This window comes from Rousettus aegyptiacus, unplaced genomic scaffold (genome assembly GCF_014176215.1).
Source record: "Rousettus aegyptiacus isolate mRouAeg1 unplaced genomic scaffold, mRouAeg1.p scaffold_m13_p_1, whole genome shotgun sequence".
NCBI lineage: Eukaryota > Metazoa > Chordata > Mammalia > Chiroptera > Pteropodidae > Rousettus > Rousettus aegyptiacus.
Window position 1 is genome coordinate 28417886 of NW_023416284.1, and position 16970 is coordinate 28434855.

Consider the following 16970-nt stretch of genomic DNA (forward strand, 5'->3'; position numbering starts at 1 on the left):
TTTCTTGGACTTTTTGGTCTAAGGACCCCTTTATAGGTTTAAAAATTGTTGAAGACCCCAAAGAACTTTTATTTTTGTGGGTTTTGTCTGTTGATATTTAATGGATTAAAAAGTGCTGAAACAGCACAAGAATACATGAGCACACATTCCGTGAGCCATGAGGACAATGATGTCGTCACATGTCATCATATATAGCCTCTGGGAAACTCTGTTAGACCCTTGTGAAAGAATGAGAATGACCAAGGCATATATCTGAGAATTATTATGAAAATGGTTTTAAACTTGTAGATCCACAGAAAGGGTCTTGGGGACCCTTAAAGGTCCTTGGACCACAATTTGAGAACTGCTGACATACTGATATGAGTTTTTATAAATGACAGTTTTATGTCTTTTGGCAACAAAATAACATAAGGATAGAAACACTGCCAGACATCTGTTTTCAAAATGTACTCAGTATACTTTCTTAAAAAAAAAAAGAGTTTCTAGCTTTTGTTAAAATATCTTCTTTACCTCGAGAGGACAGATGTATGTATTTTTGGAATATCTGCTAGGTACATCCTTCTAACAGACGTTTGCCATTCCAGAAAAGGTCAGCAAACTTGGAACACCAGTATTTTTGTAAAACAAACATATAGAACTGCTCTTTAAGTTCTAGAAATCTTATACGTACTTTGCCAGATGATAACCAGAGAACTTCTTTGAAGAGTTTCACATTTACTCATCATTTCGTTGTCAGTTTTGTTTTGATCCTATTTTAAAAACTCAAATTTTTTCTGAAATTGACCACATTGATGTCATTTCGTAATATATGAACCGTACTGCGTAACAAAGCAGTTGAATAAGAGATGGCACCACTGCCCCCCCCCCCGCCCCCATGCTGTGGAACTTTCCTACTTCTTGAGGATTCTTCCTGAACCTCATGTGCTACAAGACATCTGACAATGATTATGTGTGGAATTCAGTGTCAACTGAAATTAAATACCAGAACAGTTTAAGGGTTCTGGTGTTTTCTTTTGATACCTCGGTGGAGCACGTTGAATTCCCTTCGAGATATACAGTTGGCCCTCTATATGTGCAGGTTCCACATCTGTGGATTCAACCAACCGAGGATTGAAAATATTCAGGGGTGAAAGTTTTATATTGTTGCTGACGTGTAATATGTAGTTAGGCCTAAATGGTTGAGTGTGTACTTAACGTGTACAGACATTTTCTTGTCATTGTTCCCTAAACAATACAGTATAACAACTACTTACATCATATTTATATTGTATTAGGTATTACAAGTAATCTAGAGATTATTTACAGTATATGAGGGGGTGTGTAGATTATATGCAAATACTAAGCCTTTTTATACAAAGGACTTGAGCATTTGCGCATTTTAGTATCCTAGGTACTAGACTAATCCCCCACGGGTATGGAGGGAGGACTCTGTCTGCTCTCTGAAGCTGAATGGCCTGGGCTATGACAATAGTAGCATCTTCTTGCTCTTGCCTTAGTCTTCTCCAGGTTCTCCTCTATATTGCTACTTGAGTAATCTTTCTAAAATACAGATCTGTAGGTTATTTTTGTACTTAATCCCTTCAATGGTTCTTCATTGCCAATGGGATAAATTTCAGACCCCATAGCATGGCATCTAAGGCCTCTCCTACCCTTCTGCTACTTCAGTTTCTTTGCTGAAGTTTTTCCTAAACCTCACAGACAGTTACTAATTTCCACTATCTCATAATGTCTGTACCTTGTTTATACTTTAACCGCATACATCACACTGCTCTCGAGGACAGGTACCACACTGTGTGTCTACTGCTGAATGCAGATGTGTAATAATGGCTTCCACCTGGACTGATAAGATGGCAAAGATGGCAAAGCTTCCAGTATAGTTATTCTGCAATATTAATTTCTTTCTTTCTTTCTTTTTTTAAAGATATGGGCAGATAAACTATGGACCTACTACATAGGCCTAAGATATCTAAAGTCTCAGAGAAATAATAGTAATGAAAAGGAACATTTGCCTCATACTTTATAATGATATATTTTACACATACAAGAATAGAATATGGTGACACCTATCATGAAATCTTAATATGCTGTATTGCTTCAGTTTTTGTTTTTTAAAGAAATAGAACATTACACTTCTGATATATGCCTCCTATGTATTTTCTCCCAGTTTCCTTCCTCTTTGACTAGCGAAGACACTATCTTGAATTTAAAGTTTTTAAATTCTCATCCATGTTTTCATGCTATTGTTACCTGCTGTAGCAGAGGTTGGCCAGCTGGCCTACAGACTTTATTGGAACACAGCCATGCGCATTCATGGTTATTGCTGCTCTCGTGCTACAGTTTTTCTAGTTTTCTGGACCTGTCACCATCTCCTAACCACTTTCAACACAAGCCACCACCCTTTCATCTCAGTGGGCCTAGGCAAAGGAAAGTTATCTTTTCAAACATTCCGGTTGAATTGTCTCAAGACTGATTGTAGTCAGTGTTTTTAATCTACATAGAAGTTATCTTTTCAAAATTAAAAAAAAAATCTCTAGAACCTTATCCTCTGAACACTATTTAAAAAAAATAAGCAAAAACCTAATAAAAACCAAACCTTAACAAACTCCTATTCAGAAAAGATTTTTTGTTTTCTGTTTTTTGTTTTTTGGTAAAAAAAAAGATGAACTAAAATGTGAAAAACTGAAGGTTTTGTTTCCTTTCATTTTTACCCCCCTCTTCTAGGCTTTTTCTCAGCTACTTCTAAAGGGAGCATCTGTCCAGGGACAACATATTTTTCAGCTTTTCTCTCTTCTTTTTTTTTAAACTGGTAGATGTCAAATTTCTACTTAGAAAATCACTGACTGCCCATGTTCCAGGAGTCTGAGTCCAGTCAGGATAGAGAAATCACAGGGTGCTTTGAGCAGGTAAAGGTTAATGTAAGAATTATTAACTGTAACAGAGAATTGAAGTAACATGAGATAAACTAGTAAGAAGTGAAGAATTGAGCACATGGAAAGATGTTCATTATCATTAACCATCATGGGAATGCAGACAAAACCGCAGTGACGTACTTGCCCTCAGCCCAGCTCTCTCTAATTATCCATTTTTGCATATCTTTTTTTGTTTCATTTGCTTCATTTTTTTTTCCAGTTAGCAATTACGCTTATGCTGGATCTCCTATGACTGCCTTTGCTACATGTTTTTGTGTTTTGTCTTTGTTTAGGCAGTCCTTTTAAATTTATTTTTCATTTTATCTTGCTCATTTTTAATCCATCATGGCTTTCATGACTCTTACTGTGTTTTCAGCAATATCCACTTTGTTCTCTTCTGTTGAGGCTTTGTTTTTATGATCATGCCATTTTTCTTTGTTCACTTTTCCTGAGTGCTAATTTAATTTTATTTAAAAAATGTTGTTTTACTGTTTTTATCCCTGAGCTCTTCCTTTAATTTCTTTTCTTAGTTACCTCTTGTTTTACAGAGCCATTCGGGAGTGGGTAGGGCTGGGACAATCTTTGTTAAGGATCTTTATCTGTTCTGTGACAAAATTTATTCTGTTGAGTGGTCTTCATCTGCCATGTTTCCCCCTTGACCTTCCTTATTCCTTTCTTCCACTTTTATTCTAGTATTTCTGTTTAAATCCTGTACTGCTTCCTTTTTATTATTGTTCTGATATACCCTTCTCTTTTCAAATGACCAGTGTTATATGACTAACGCCAGATCATTTGGATTTGAAACCTGGCTCTGCCACTTACTAGCACTGTGACCTTAGATAAGATAACTTAATCTTTCTGTGCCTTAGTTTCTTCTCCATATAATGGGAATGATAACCTCATAGGATTGTTGAGAAGGTTCATCGAGTTAAATCATACAAAACTCTTAGAACTGTGGTCGGTTCACAGTAAGTGCTTCATTTCATGAATATTAGCAATATTAATTATTGTATCCCTCACAATGACTTGCAATTAGAAAATGCACAATCCTTAATAGAATAATTTAATACATTGCATATTAATTAACTACTTTAATCTGCTTAGTCATGCATAAAGTCTGAATAGGAGGTATACATTCAGCAAAAATGTTGTAAAAAATTGATGAGCTTTTTCAGTAACTTGTTTGGGAAGCTAGATAATAAATAATATTTAATAACTTCTAATTAGCTTGCCTCAAACATATTCACAGGAGACATGCTCAGGAAATACTTTGTGGTTTTTGCTCTGTGTAATTTTGTCATAATTGAGTTTCTGTCAATTGTGGCTGATATTCGAAGGTTGGCAAAATTCTTACGTTTCAGACAAAAAAATTGTTGCCTGGTGTAGTTCTGAAAATAACCATATTATAAGATGTTTAAAAAATGATAGAAGTTTGGTACAGTTTGTTTAAGTGAGTTCAAATTTTAATTAATTTTATATTTATGACTGATTCAAATAACCTAGCTTTATGTACCTTTTGTGCCTTTTGTACCTTTTTTAGAGCATATTATAACTGACTGAATATTCATTCGGTGAGCAGATAATTTTTGAGTACCTACCAGAGATACCATGGTCAACAGAATAAACATGTTCCTTTCCTTGATTAGCCAGAATATAAATGTTTAATAAATACTCATAAGATTATAAGCATGTTATTTAATGGAATGGAGATATGCAGGTGCCATGAGAATTTGTAATGGAGAGGTCTAAAGTGTCGACATAGGTAAGGTTTCTCTGAGCAATTAACCTTTAAGCTGAGACTTAAAGAATGAGTGTGAGTTGGCTAGATGAAGCGGTTGGGTCAAAAAAGCTTTAGCCTGATATTAAGAGAGAACATGGTTCAGAACACTGAAAGACATTCAGTGTTGCAGACTCATAGTGGATAGGTGGTAAGAGATGGCCAGAAATATGGGAGGAGAGGTGGGCGGCAGGGGCCAGATCATGCAGAGTCTTATAGGCCCCGTTGGAGGGTTTGGGACTTTACTGTAAGGAGAGTGGGAAATTTACAGAGTGGAATAAATTCACATCGGCTGCTATGTAGAGAATGAATTGGAGAGGATCAAGAATGTATATGGGGGGCTTATTAGGAGGTTATAGTAGTTTTCCAAGCAAAGGATTATAGTGACTTGAAATAGGATCGTGGCAGTGAAGATGGAGGCCTGGGTGGATTCAATAAGTATTTAAGAGGTAAAATTCATAGGACTTGATGACTAATTATATTTGGAGGGTGAGATGAGAGTGAGAAGGAAGGTAGTGTGAAGGATAATTTCTAGGTTTCTGACAGAAGCACCTTCTTGAAGATGTTGCCTTTTATTGAGATAGTGGACACTGGAGAAAGGAGGTTGATAGGGAGTCTGAGGCAGCTGTAAAAATCTAGAGGATGATATGGAATAGGAAGTTAAATAGCCGTGGAACTTAGGAGAGATATCTAGATGGAATATATAAAGTTTGGGATAATGATAGTAAATGAAGTCACAAAAGTGGAATGAGGTTGCCTTGGGGGTATATAGAATGAGAATTTTAAAAAAACTTCAGACAGTCCCCCCAAGCTTCTCTCTACATTAAAAATTGCCGTATATAAATGTGTGTGTTTATACACTAAAACTATATAATATACTACACACACACACACACACAGAAATTATACCTTTAGTATATATTACTCTTTGGAATGTGTACAAATTACATTAATTATATCTACAGTTGAGGCATGTAATTAGAAATATATTTAATTTTAAACACTTCTTGAGTATTGCTGTATAGTAGATGCTATGCCGTTAAATGCTGGTGATTCACAGACCTAAGTTATGGATTCTGCTTTCAAACCGTATGCTAATTCTTTGTAGAATGAAAAACAAGGTGTTTTATAAATGCTATGACAGAGATAAGCATGGGATGTTATGGGAGCACAGACAGCTAAGGTGTAGGGCTATGATTAAAGAAAGCTTCTTGAAGGAGGTAAGGCTTGAACAGAGTCCTAAAGGGTGAGTTGGTATCGCTAGGCAAAGTAGGCAGTGAAAAGGCTCTTACCACCATTCTGTACCTCCTCTCACCATTTCAGATGCCGTAGAAAGGTCAAGTCCTGGGTAGGGTAGAAAGCAAGATCAGATCCTGGTGGGTCGAAGAATGAACAGGAAATGTGAAGCCAGACAGCTCCTTTAGGGAAGGATCTGAGTTTGACTGCCTTAAGAGACCCTTGTGCCTTGCATAATCCCTGGCACTTAGTGTTTGTTGCATTAGCTTTGGACAAGAGAGACACCTCATTTTCTGAGATTAGATGAATATGTGAGGAGAGGCTGAGTCCAGATTACTGTGTTCCCTCTACGTGCTGAAGAGAGCTTACTGTGAGCAGTTGCAGCTCTTCACCTGCATACTCTTTTATGGCTCTGCAGGGTGGCTAAGTGTACCCCCACAGCCAGAAAAATTCTCAGCATGAATCTGTTAGTGTTATGTTTTATTCTGGTCTTTTTTTTTTTAAGTTGAGTATACGATACCTATGTCTTAACATTTTTCTTTCAATATTATATCATAAGCATTCCCATGTGAAGTTAATAAAATATTTTAATAAATAACATCTTAAGTGGCTGCATAATCTTTTTTTTGGATGTTTATTTGAATATATATTTGCACATTTAGTTTAAAGTTCTTTTTTTTTTAACTTTTAATTTTGAAGTAATTTCAGACTTACAAAAAAGTTGCAAAAATATTACAAAAGCCTTTCTATATATCCTTTAGCTAGTTTATGGTGGTGTCTATCAGAGTTCTCCATTGTGAAGTTACTCTTTTCCCCTTTGTAATTAATAAGTATCTTGTGGGGAGATACTTTAAGACTATATAAATACCATTTCTCAAGAATTTACCCATTAATTTTAGCATCGTTTGTTTTTTTGCTGCATTATTTCTAAAATGGTTGCTAAAAGATTTTCTAATTACATTATTCCTCTGCATTCATCTGCTGACATTCCATTCCATAGAAGAGTTTTCTCCTCTCTGTATTTAGGAGATTCTTATTTAATGGATTATAAATTGCTCCAGGTCTGGTCATTAGGAGTCCCTCAAGCAGGCTTCTTTTTTTCTTTTGACATGTCCTCACTCTTTGAGCATTTTTCTGCTTTCAGGCACAAAAATGGTTTCAACATCTGGTAAGGCAAATCCTCATCTCATTAGTTTTTATTTAAAAATTTCTTGGCTCCTCTTGTGCATGAAGTCTTCAGATTGACTTTAAATTTAAATATTAAAAAATAATGGATTTTGATTGGAGTTAGACAATTATAGAGAACTGGCATTTCAAGAAGGCAGACATATTTCCATTATTGAATCTTCTCACTTAAGAATCTTACATTTCTATATTTATTTGGATCTTTTATGTCCTTTGGTGAAAATCTTTCTTATTTCCTCCTAAGTTTATTTTTAAATATTTTATAGTTTTTGTTGCAATCATGAATAGTATATTTTTTTCCCTTACATTTTCTAATTGGTTATTGCTGGTATAGTTTTAAAGAAGCTTTTTATTTAATCTTATAATCACCTACTTTATTGAACTTCCAATTCTAATATTTCTACAGTCGATTCTCTTGGCTTTTCTAGGTAGACAGTTATATAATCTGTAAATGATAACTTTTTATTTGTTTATCATATTTATACATAATTTCTTTCTCATATATTTTGTGGGTAAGATATTTGAGTGGGGTTGGGGAGGGGTGATCCTGGGAAGTCTTCTTGCTGATGTTACATTTAAGAGGACTATCAAAGAATGTGCAGCAGGTGAAACAGAGTTGGGGAGAATGTATTCCAGATAGGCCTTGAGGAGAGAAACAGTAAGGGTACGTTCAGTGAAAAGAAAGAATGGCTAGACCATAGGACGCAAATGAGGTTGGGAGAAGTAAGAGGTGGGTTGGAGAGTAAATAGGGGTACAGTCAGTAGTTGCTAGATTCTAAGAGCAATTACTTTATTCTAAAGGAATTGAGAATTTAATGAAAGGTATGTTACACAGAATGGCCCACCAAAGATGTTTATATCCTAACCCCTGGAATCTGAAAATAAGTTACCTTGTATGGCAAAAAAATTGCATATAAAGGTAAGGCTATTGACCTTGAAATAGGGGGGAGATTATCCTAAATTGTTCAAGTGGGCCCAGTCTAATCACATGAGCCTGAAAAGCAAATACGTTTCTCTGCCTGGAAGCAGAAGCAAGATATGATAGAAGGGAAAATTGGAGAGCTTCAAAATGAGAAGGACTTAACCCACCATGACTGTAGGGGACCACATGGAAAACATGAGAAGGAATATAGGAGCAGAGACTAACAACCAGCCAGAAAATGGGGACCTCAACCCTACAGAGACAGGAACTGAATTTGGCCAACAACAGCCTGAATGAACCTGGAAGTGGATTCATCTCCAACATCTCCAGAAAGCCCTGCTGTTATTTGGTTTTGGCCTTGTGAGACTCTATGCAGATGACTCAGCAGAGCCACACTGTACCTGGACTTTTGGCTTACAGAATTCTGAGAAAATAAATTGGCGTTGTTTTAAGCTGCTAAGTGTCTGGTATTTTATTACAGCAGCAGTAGAGTGCTGGTACTAAGGGTTTAGACAGAGAACTAATATCCGATTTTGTGTTATTAACAGACTGCTCCTGTGCTGTGTGGAAAATGGATTTGGGAGAATGCAAATGGAGGCTGGGAAACTTGTCTGTAGGAACACAGTGGTGGCATGGATGGAGGGGAGGGATGGTGGGGAGGGATGCGATTTAATACTTATTTGGGAGGTCGGAATTGCCAGAATTTGGTTACTGATTAGATGTTGAGAATGAGGAAGTAGTGGGACACAGGATGACTGCTGAGTTCTGGCTTGGAAGCTGAGTGACTGGCAAAGCTGTTTCTTGACATGGGGATGAGCAGGTTGGAGGGCGCGGTGTCATTAACTCAGTGGTATTTCCAAGTGTTCTTCATTTTGAAATTTTATAAATACTTATTTTAAAGAAGAGTATATCAATAAGATGATTGCTGTATCTTTTAAGACCTAAATTGGGTTTCTTGTGTTTTTTATTTTTTCAGGTCATGTAGGAAATCGTAAATCATGTGAAGATGGGACTCTTGGTATTTGTGCGCAATCTGCTTCTAGCCCTCTGCCTTTTTCTGGTATTGGGATTTCTGTATTATTCTGCGTGGAAACTACATTTTTTCCAGTGGGAGGACTCCAGTAAGTATGGTCACTCTAGCCTACCCCCAGGAAAAGCCTGTTGCAGATAAGATACTGGGTTTTCATTTGGCTGCAATTCTCTTATATTCTTTTGAGGTGGGTAATGAGAGTAAACTGACCATTTCTGGTTTTAAGGTTTAGAAATAAATTACCACTTTCATTGCTGTAGATTAAGAACTTAAAAAAAAAACTGCATGCCATGGCAAATCCTTTAATGAACTTAGTGAAATGTGCTGTTCTTCAATAAAAACTCGAACTATGTCAGTACTTCTAGTTCTTAAATGTTGTTCTTTTTAATTAGTGTATTGCTGCTCCCACTCGCCATTTATTGACTTAGGGCTTGGTAGTGAAGCTGGTTTTCTTTTGCCCTTAAAAGATTCATCTTTACCTTTTCCTTGAATTTTCAATTTTCAATTTAATGTTGCCTTTGTTTTATTTTCCCTAAAGAAATTTCAGCTACTTAACCTTTCAGCCCTTGCTGGTACTGAACTTATACCTAAACAGAATAATGGCTTCCCCCCCTCACCCCTCCCTGCAGCCAGTAACTCCTAATCTCTTTCTTCCATTTGTACCTTAGGTCTTAGGTGGTACCCAACATGTTCTACACAGCTGCCTGAACCCTTCTAGCTTGGTTTGGATTTACCCCGTATTGCCTATGTTATGGTTTTAGGCTTACAGGTGAAGGGCTTGTGTTGAGTGGTACCAGGCTTTGCATAGTCTCTTCCCGACTGTAGCGTGAAGTATCACGCAGTGACCACAAGTAGTTTTCCTTTTGGTTCTTTTGTCTAAAGGCTGTTTGAGCTCCGTGCAGGAAATTTTGGGTAGTCCGTTCTGATTTCTAGTGAATGCATCTTTTCTAAAGTAGTTTTATTTTTATAGACATCTACCAGATACCAACATAGAATTCACTTGAGAGTAGTTGTATTCACTTGAGAGTAGAGTTAGTCTTTAGGCATGAGATTAAAATGAGTTCGAATGAATTGAAAGAAGCAACTGGCAGTTGGTCTTATATTGAGACCTTAACATGGTAACTGTCCCTATGAAGTAGTTCATTTATTTCTCACATGGTCCAAACTACTGAAGCAGTTTCAAGCCAGTTTTAAAAATATAGTGTTACATCTTTTATTTATTGTTTTATATAGAATGTTTAAGTGCCTCTTAAATGCTTAGCTTATAATTATCACTAATTACTTATCGTTTCTGTAGTTAATTTAAATTTCTCTGCTCCAACTTATTTTTAAATCACGAAGACTATTCAAGATAAGGAAGGCTTATATCAGTGCAGTGGAAAATTCTGTAGTTAGAGGCATTATGTGTATCTGTAATGGGTAGGTTCATCAGTATCCATAACATAGATGGAATTATGTGCAAGAGATGGGGTTCTCTTTGTCTCTTAAGAGCTACTGATCTGTAGAAGACATAATCAAGGATTAGATAATATTTTCCTAGGGAAGTCAAGAAAGACATTAACTTTATGGAAGACCTATTGTGTGTCAGGTTTTAGGTTAAACAATTTACACATTTAATTCAATTCTTACTGTAACCATGTAAAGATGCTATTATTATCTCTATTTTCCAATTGAACAAACCGAAGTTTTTAGTTTAATTAGTTTACCTAAGTTACACAGCTAATTTATTAGACCTGGAATTTTCTATTTTTAGAAATCCTAAATTTTGGTTTTTAAAACCTATGTTCATTATTTTATTGAAAAGTATAATAAACACTAAGGATAGGATTTAATTTTGTATTCTAATTGGTAGAAAGAGAGAGGAGAGGGACTCAGAGAAGAACAGTAGAGTATCAGGAAGGAGACAGAGAAAGAAAAAGAAAGGAAAATAAGGGGAAGAGAAAGAGAAAGTCCTCTAGATGACAAAGGGGTTGATTAAGTTGGAGGTGACATGGTGCTATTCACTAGTGCGGTAGACTTCAGTAATTTATAATAGTTATCTGCTGTCCTTTGGGTTAGTTGTTAGCTGACTGACTAGTATTCCCATCTTTTCTGTTCTGACTCTCAAGCCTTTTAGATATTTGACTTTGAATAGGTTTTTTAGACTTTCTTACTGCAGCATATTATGTTCTGTGCTATAGTATTAGAGAACTGTGTAATAAGACCAACTCTGATGGCTTGCTTACTAAGTCAAGCCAAAGGAGTTTCCCAAAACAGATGACTGCTGTGTAAGTGAAACATAGGCTTTGGTTTAGTAATATTGATGATGATGCCGATAATAATGAAATGGAAATAACAATTTATTGTCTACTACATTGTCTATATTGTAATGGGAACTTTGTATTATAATCTCATTTAATCTTCATAGTTTATATTGATTATTATTATCCTCTTTTACAGATGTAGAAACAGGCTTCAAAGAAGCTCAGTAATTAAGTTAGCATGTCTTTATCTGGAGAGCTCAGAGGGCATTTCCAAGTATGAGAAATAAATAGTATTATTTTTTTCTTAATTTTGATACTACTTATGACTTTACCACAGTTACTTATTGGACCTCCTTCATGGTGGGAGACAGAGGAATCTAGAGTTTTTTTATTAAATTATTCATTCTACTAGTAGTACATTCCTGTTATGGTCCGTGTACTGCTCTGTTTAAACTGGATATAAGATGAGCATTGATCTTTATGCTGTCAGCCTATAATGTGAGAAAGAAATAAAATAACTATTAAAATGCCTTATACTCTAAAAAATAGGTCTGACTAAAATGCTATGTTGGAGCATACAATCCCTTCCAGATAGAAAATTTTATGATTTCATTATCTCAAGGCATATTGTTGAAGGATACAAACTGCTTTGTTTTTAGCAACTGAGAGCTACACATGGCAAAGGCTTAGTCAGATTGCCAGGACTTGGGTCAAAGGCTTAATCTGAAAGACCGAAAGAATGAGATTGATCTAGTTATTAATCTGTTTTTATAAGTTCTGTTGTTTGCGATTTCCAGTTCCGCATGTTAAGGATCTTGGAAGTTGCTACCTTGTCCTAACAACAAGTAAAAAACTGAAGAGACTGAAAAATCAGTAACTCTTCTTGTATCCATAAGAAAGAAGAGGACACAGGGCATATTGCTGCCCCACAAGATTGGAGGGACAGGTAAATACATAGTCTCATGCAGAAACTGTCACAGAAACTACTGTCAGAATAGGAAAACCTGAATTATAATTGACAAATTGCTGGAGGCTCAGTGTAGACAAGAAAATTCCAGGAGGACCCCGTGACAGGGGGTCCCCACAATACATGAGATTTGCTTCCAGGAGCTCGACCAGATTCCCATAGTAAACATTGGAGAAAAATCTCTTCGTGCATCTATCTGGCAGGGGGCGAGGAAAAAGAATCATTTTGAAATATACCAGAGCACTTTGTTCTTCTTAATAAGGTCTGCCCTGAAGGGAAACTGGTTAGCCAGAGCCAGACCTGTTGGAGTATTATTAAAGCCTAAGTGACCAAGTAAGGGACATACCAACTCCAGCCATCTCTAGCTTTACACATGGGAGAAAGGAAATAGCCAGCTCCAGCCTACTCTAGCTGTTTTATCCCACCTAATTGGGGAAAGAAACGCTTGTAAAGTTCACAGTCCAGAGTCATAGGCTCACTGAAAGACTGAGACCTAACCATGAGACTACAGAATATTTCCCTTCCCCCTCCGCATCACCACCACATTAATAAAGCCCTATTTATAGCAGTTTGTTTTACCTGGTACATCATGTCTGGCTATCAAGAAAAAATAAAGTATAACAAAAGGCAAAAAACAGTTTGAAGAGACAGAGCAAGCATTAGAACCAGACGTGGCAATTTCAAACAACGATGATTAAAATGCTAAGGACTCTAATGGATAAAGTAGACAGCATGCAGGAACAGGTGGGCAATGTAAACAGGGAGATGGAAATCTTAAGAAAAAAACCAAAAACTGCTAGAGATACAAAACATGCCTTTGGTGGGCTTATTAGTAGACTGGACACAGGTAGGGAAAGAATCTCTTAACTAGAGGATATATCAATAGTATCCTCAAAAAACCAAAAAGAAAGGAAAGACTGGGGGAAAACAAAACAAAACAAAACAGAGCAGTACATCCAAGGACTGTGGGACAACTATAAAAGGTAGTTACCCACATAATGGGAATACCAGAAGGAGAAAAAAGAAAGGAACAGAAGAAATATTTGGAATAATAATGACTAAGAATTTCCCCAAATTAACGTCAGATACCAAACCACAGATCCAGGAATCTCAGAGAACATATAGCAGGAAAATGCCTAAAAGACTACACCTAGGCATATAATTTTTAAAACTACAGATAATCAAAGATAAAGAAAAAATACTGAAAGAGGCTGGAAGAAAAAAAATGCCTATATAGGGACACAGATTAAGAATTATATATCTCACTTCATCTCAGAAACCATGTAAGTAAGAGGAGATTGGAGTGAAATATTGAAAGTGTTAAAAGAAAAAACACCACCAACCCAGACTCTTAGATAAACAAAAATTGAGGGAATTTGTTTCTAATAGACCTGCCTTGTAAGAAATGTTTTTCAAAAGTTCTTCAGAGAGAGAAAAATAATATTGATCAGAAACCCATATCTACATAAAGGAAGAACATTGGAGAAGGAATAAGTAAAGGAAAAATAAGAACTTATATTTTTCTTAATTCATGGAACAGATAACAGTTCAAAATAATATTTGATTACGTATGGTTATGTATAGATCATATATATGCATAAATATGTGTATTTATGTATAAGTGAAATGAATGACAGAAATAATACAAGGGGTGAGAGGTAGGCATTAAGATTATTTTATTATTATAAGATACTGACACTACCTGTGTGGTGGTGTAGCCTTATTTGAAAGTGGACTTGAATTAGTTGTAAGAATTAAAAACAGAGGTATAACCAATATGCTAAGAAAAAGAAGAATATGGAATCATAAAATGCTCAATTAAAAACAAAAGCTATAAAAAGTAAAAGACAGAAATGGGAAGAAAGAACAAGGGCAACAAATGGAAAACAGTAATAAATATGGTATTACTTCAGCTATATCAGTAATCAATTTCAACATCAATGGTCTAAATGCACCAGTTAAAAGGCAGAGATTGTCAGAGTGGATCAAAAAACAAGGTCCAATGATCTCTAATCTACAAGAAAGCCACTTTAAATATAAAGACATGTAGATAAAAGGTAAAGAGAAAAATATACTATGCTAACACTAAACATAAGAAAGCAGGAATAGCTATATTAATTTCAGACAAAGCAGGCTTCAAAGTAACTAAAATAATCAGTGATAAAGGAGACACTATGTAATAATAGAGGGGTAAATTCTGCCAGAAGAATAAAAGTTCTTAATGTATGCACACCTAACAGCAGAGCTCAAACTAGATGAGGCAAAAGCAAATAGAATTGCAAAGAGAAATATATGGATCCACTAGCTGAAGACTTCAGTACTGCTCTATCAGTATTGGACAGATCCAGCAGGAAGAAAATCAGTAATGACATCGTTGAACTCAACAGCACCATCAATCAATTGGATATAATTGAGATGTATAGACCACTTCTTCTAACATCAGCAGAATACTCGATCTTATCAAGCTCACATAGACATTCAACACTAAAGACCACATTCTGGGTCATAAAACATACCTTAACAAATTTGAAAAGGTAGAAATCATGCAGTGTGTTCTCTCAGATGATAAGAAAATTAAACTAGAACTTGATAACAGGTAACTGGAAAATACAAAAATACATGGACTTAAACAGTATACTTCTAAATAACACAAGGGTCAAAGAAATATCAAAAGAAATTTTAAAATATTTTGAATGAAAATGAAGACAAACTTACCAAAATTTGTGAGATGCCACAAAAACAGAGGGAAATTTATAGCATTGGATGCATATATTAGAAAAAAGGAAAGATCTAAAATCAATAATCTTAAGTTCCCATCTTAGGAAGCTAGAAAAAGAAGAGCAAATTAAATCCAAAGGATAAGGAAGAAGAATAATAAAAATTAGAGCAGAAATCAGTGAAATCGAAAATAGGAGAACAATAGAGAAAATCAATGAAACCAAAACCAATTTTCTTGAAAAGATAAATAAAATCAATAAACCTCCAGCCAGGCTAGCTAAATAAGAGAGAAGACACAAATTACTAATACTAGAAATGAAAGAGGGATCATCGCTGCTAATCCCATGAATATTAAAATACTTATAAAGAAATACTATGAACAACTCTATATCTACATATTTGATTGCCTAGAGGACATGCACCAATTCCTTGAAAGGCACCATTTGACAAAACTCACACAAAAAGAAACTGATAATCCTCATATATCAAAGAAATCAAATCAATAATACCTTCCAGAACAGAAAGCACTGGGCACAGATGGGTTATTAAACCAATTTTATACCATCTCTTTCAGAGGAGAGAAGCAGAGGGAATACTTTCCAACTCATTTGTTAGGCCAGCATTACCCTAATACCAAAACCAAAAAAAAAAACCAAAAAACATTACAGGAAAACTACACACCAATATCTCTCATGAACATAGATGGGAAAATTCTCAATAATGGTACATCTACTTTGGAAGGCAGTTTCGTAAGAAACTAAGCATACTCTTACACTACAATGCAGCAGTTGCACTTACCCAAAGAATTTGAAAACTTCTGTCCACACAAAAACTTGCACATGGATGTTTATAGCAGCATTATTCATAACTGCCAAAAATTGGAACCAACCAAGAGGTTCTTCACTAGTTGAATAGATGAATAAACTGTAGTACATCCGGATAATGGAATATTATTCAGTACTAAAAAGAAATGAGCTATCAAGTCATGAAAAGACACAGAGGAACCTTAAATGCATATTGTTAAGTGAGAGAAGCCAATCTGACAATGCTATGTACGGTATGATTCCAATTATATGATATTCCGGAAAAGGCAGAACATTGGAGACAGTAAAAAGATTAGTGATTACCAAAGGTTGGGGTAGAGGGAAGAATGAATAGGCAGGGTACAAAGAATTTAGGGTATTAAATCTACGATATTATAATGATGGATATATGTCACTATACTTTTATGCAAACACAATGTACATCATAGTACCACTATGACTTTGGTTGATAATGATGTGTCAGTGTAAGTTCATCAGTTTTAGAAATATAACTGTACAGGTGAGGGATGTTGATAATGGGGGTCAATATACATGTGTGGGGGCAGAGAGAATATGGGAAATCTCTGTATTTTCCCTTCAATTTGCTGTGAACACTTAGAGACAGGTGCATATAGAGTTAGTAAAAATATATGTACATATATTTAAATAAATAAACAAATCAGCATAGTCTTGGAGTTAGAAAGGTTGGATGTGCTTCAGTTCATCTCTAAAATACTTATATAATACTTAGATTTCTTATAAAATACTTATATTTCTCTTTGCTTTGATGCTTTATTCAGGTCATTATCTATAAGAGTTGAGTAGTTGCCTTTTATATAGGACTGATTCCTATGGTTCATGTAATGGACGTTTTATGTATTTTAATTATTTTAATTTTTATTTTTTAATAAATTAAAGTGGATTTTTCATAAGATTAATTTCTTGTGTTATGGGACCTTTAAAAATTTATACCACAACATTTAATATAGCAACTCCCATTGTGTTTTGCTCATGTTTACAAAAGATCATAAGCAGAGAGATTATAAAATATATATATATATATATATATCATTGATCACATTGCTATGGAGAATATCATCTCGCAAGTAAGTTGGAGTTTGGGTCTGATATTGGGAGAAGGGTAGATTTAACTTAGCGTAAGAGACATAGGAAATTATAT

The 16970-nt window shown here is 35.3% G+C and overlaps 1 protein-coding gene across 3 annotated transcripts in view; it reads left to right on the forward strand.

Annotated features, from left to right (window-relative positions):
- The window catches only part of ST3GAL3 (ST3 beta-galactoside alpha-2,3-sialyltransferase 3), a 156380-nt gene that overhangs the window by 5744 nt on the left and 133666 nt on the right, over positions 1 to 16970 (forward strand). For all 3 annotated transcript variants that reach the window (XM_036232888.1, XM_016123705.2, XM_016123707.2), the window contains exon 2: positions 9006 to 9150. In XM_036232888.1, the coding sequence (XP_036088781.1) occupies positions 9036 to 9150 (115 nt within the window). In that variant the 5' untranslated portion in view covers positions 9006 to 9035. The remainder of the gene's footprint in view (positions 1 to 9005; positions 9151 to 16970) is intronic.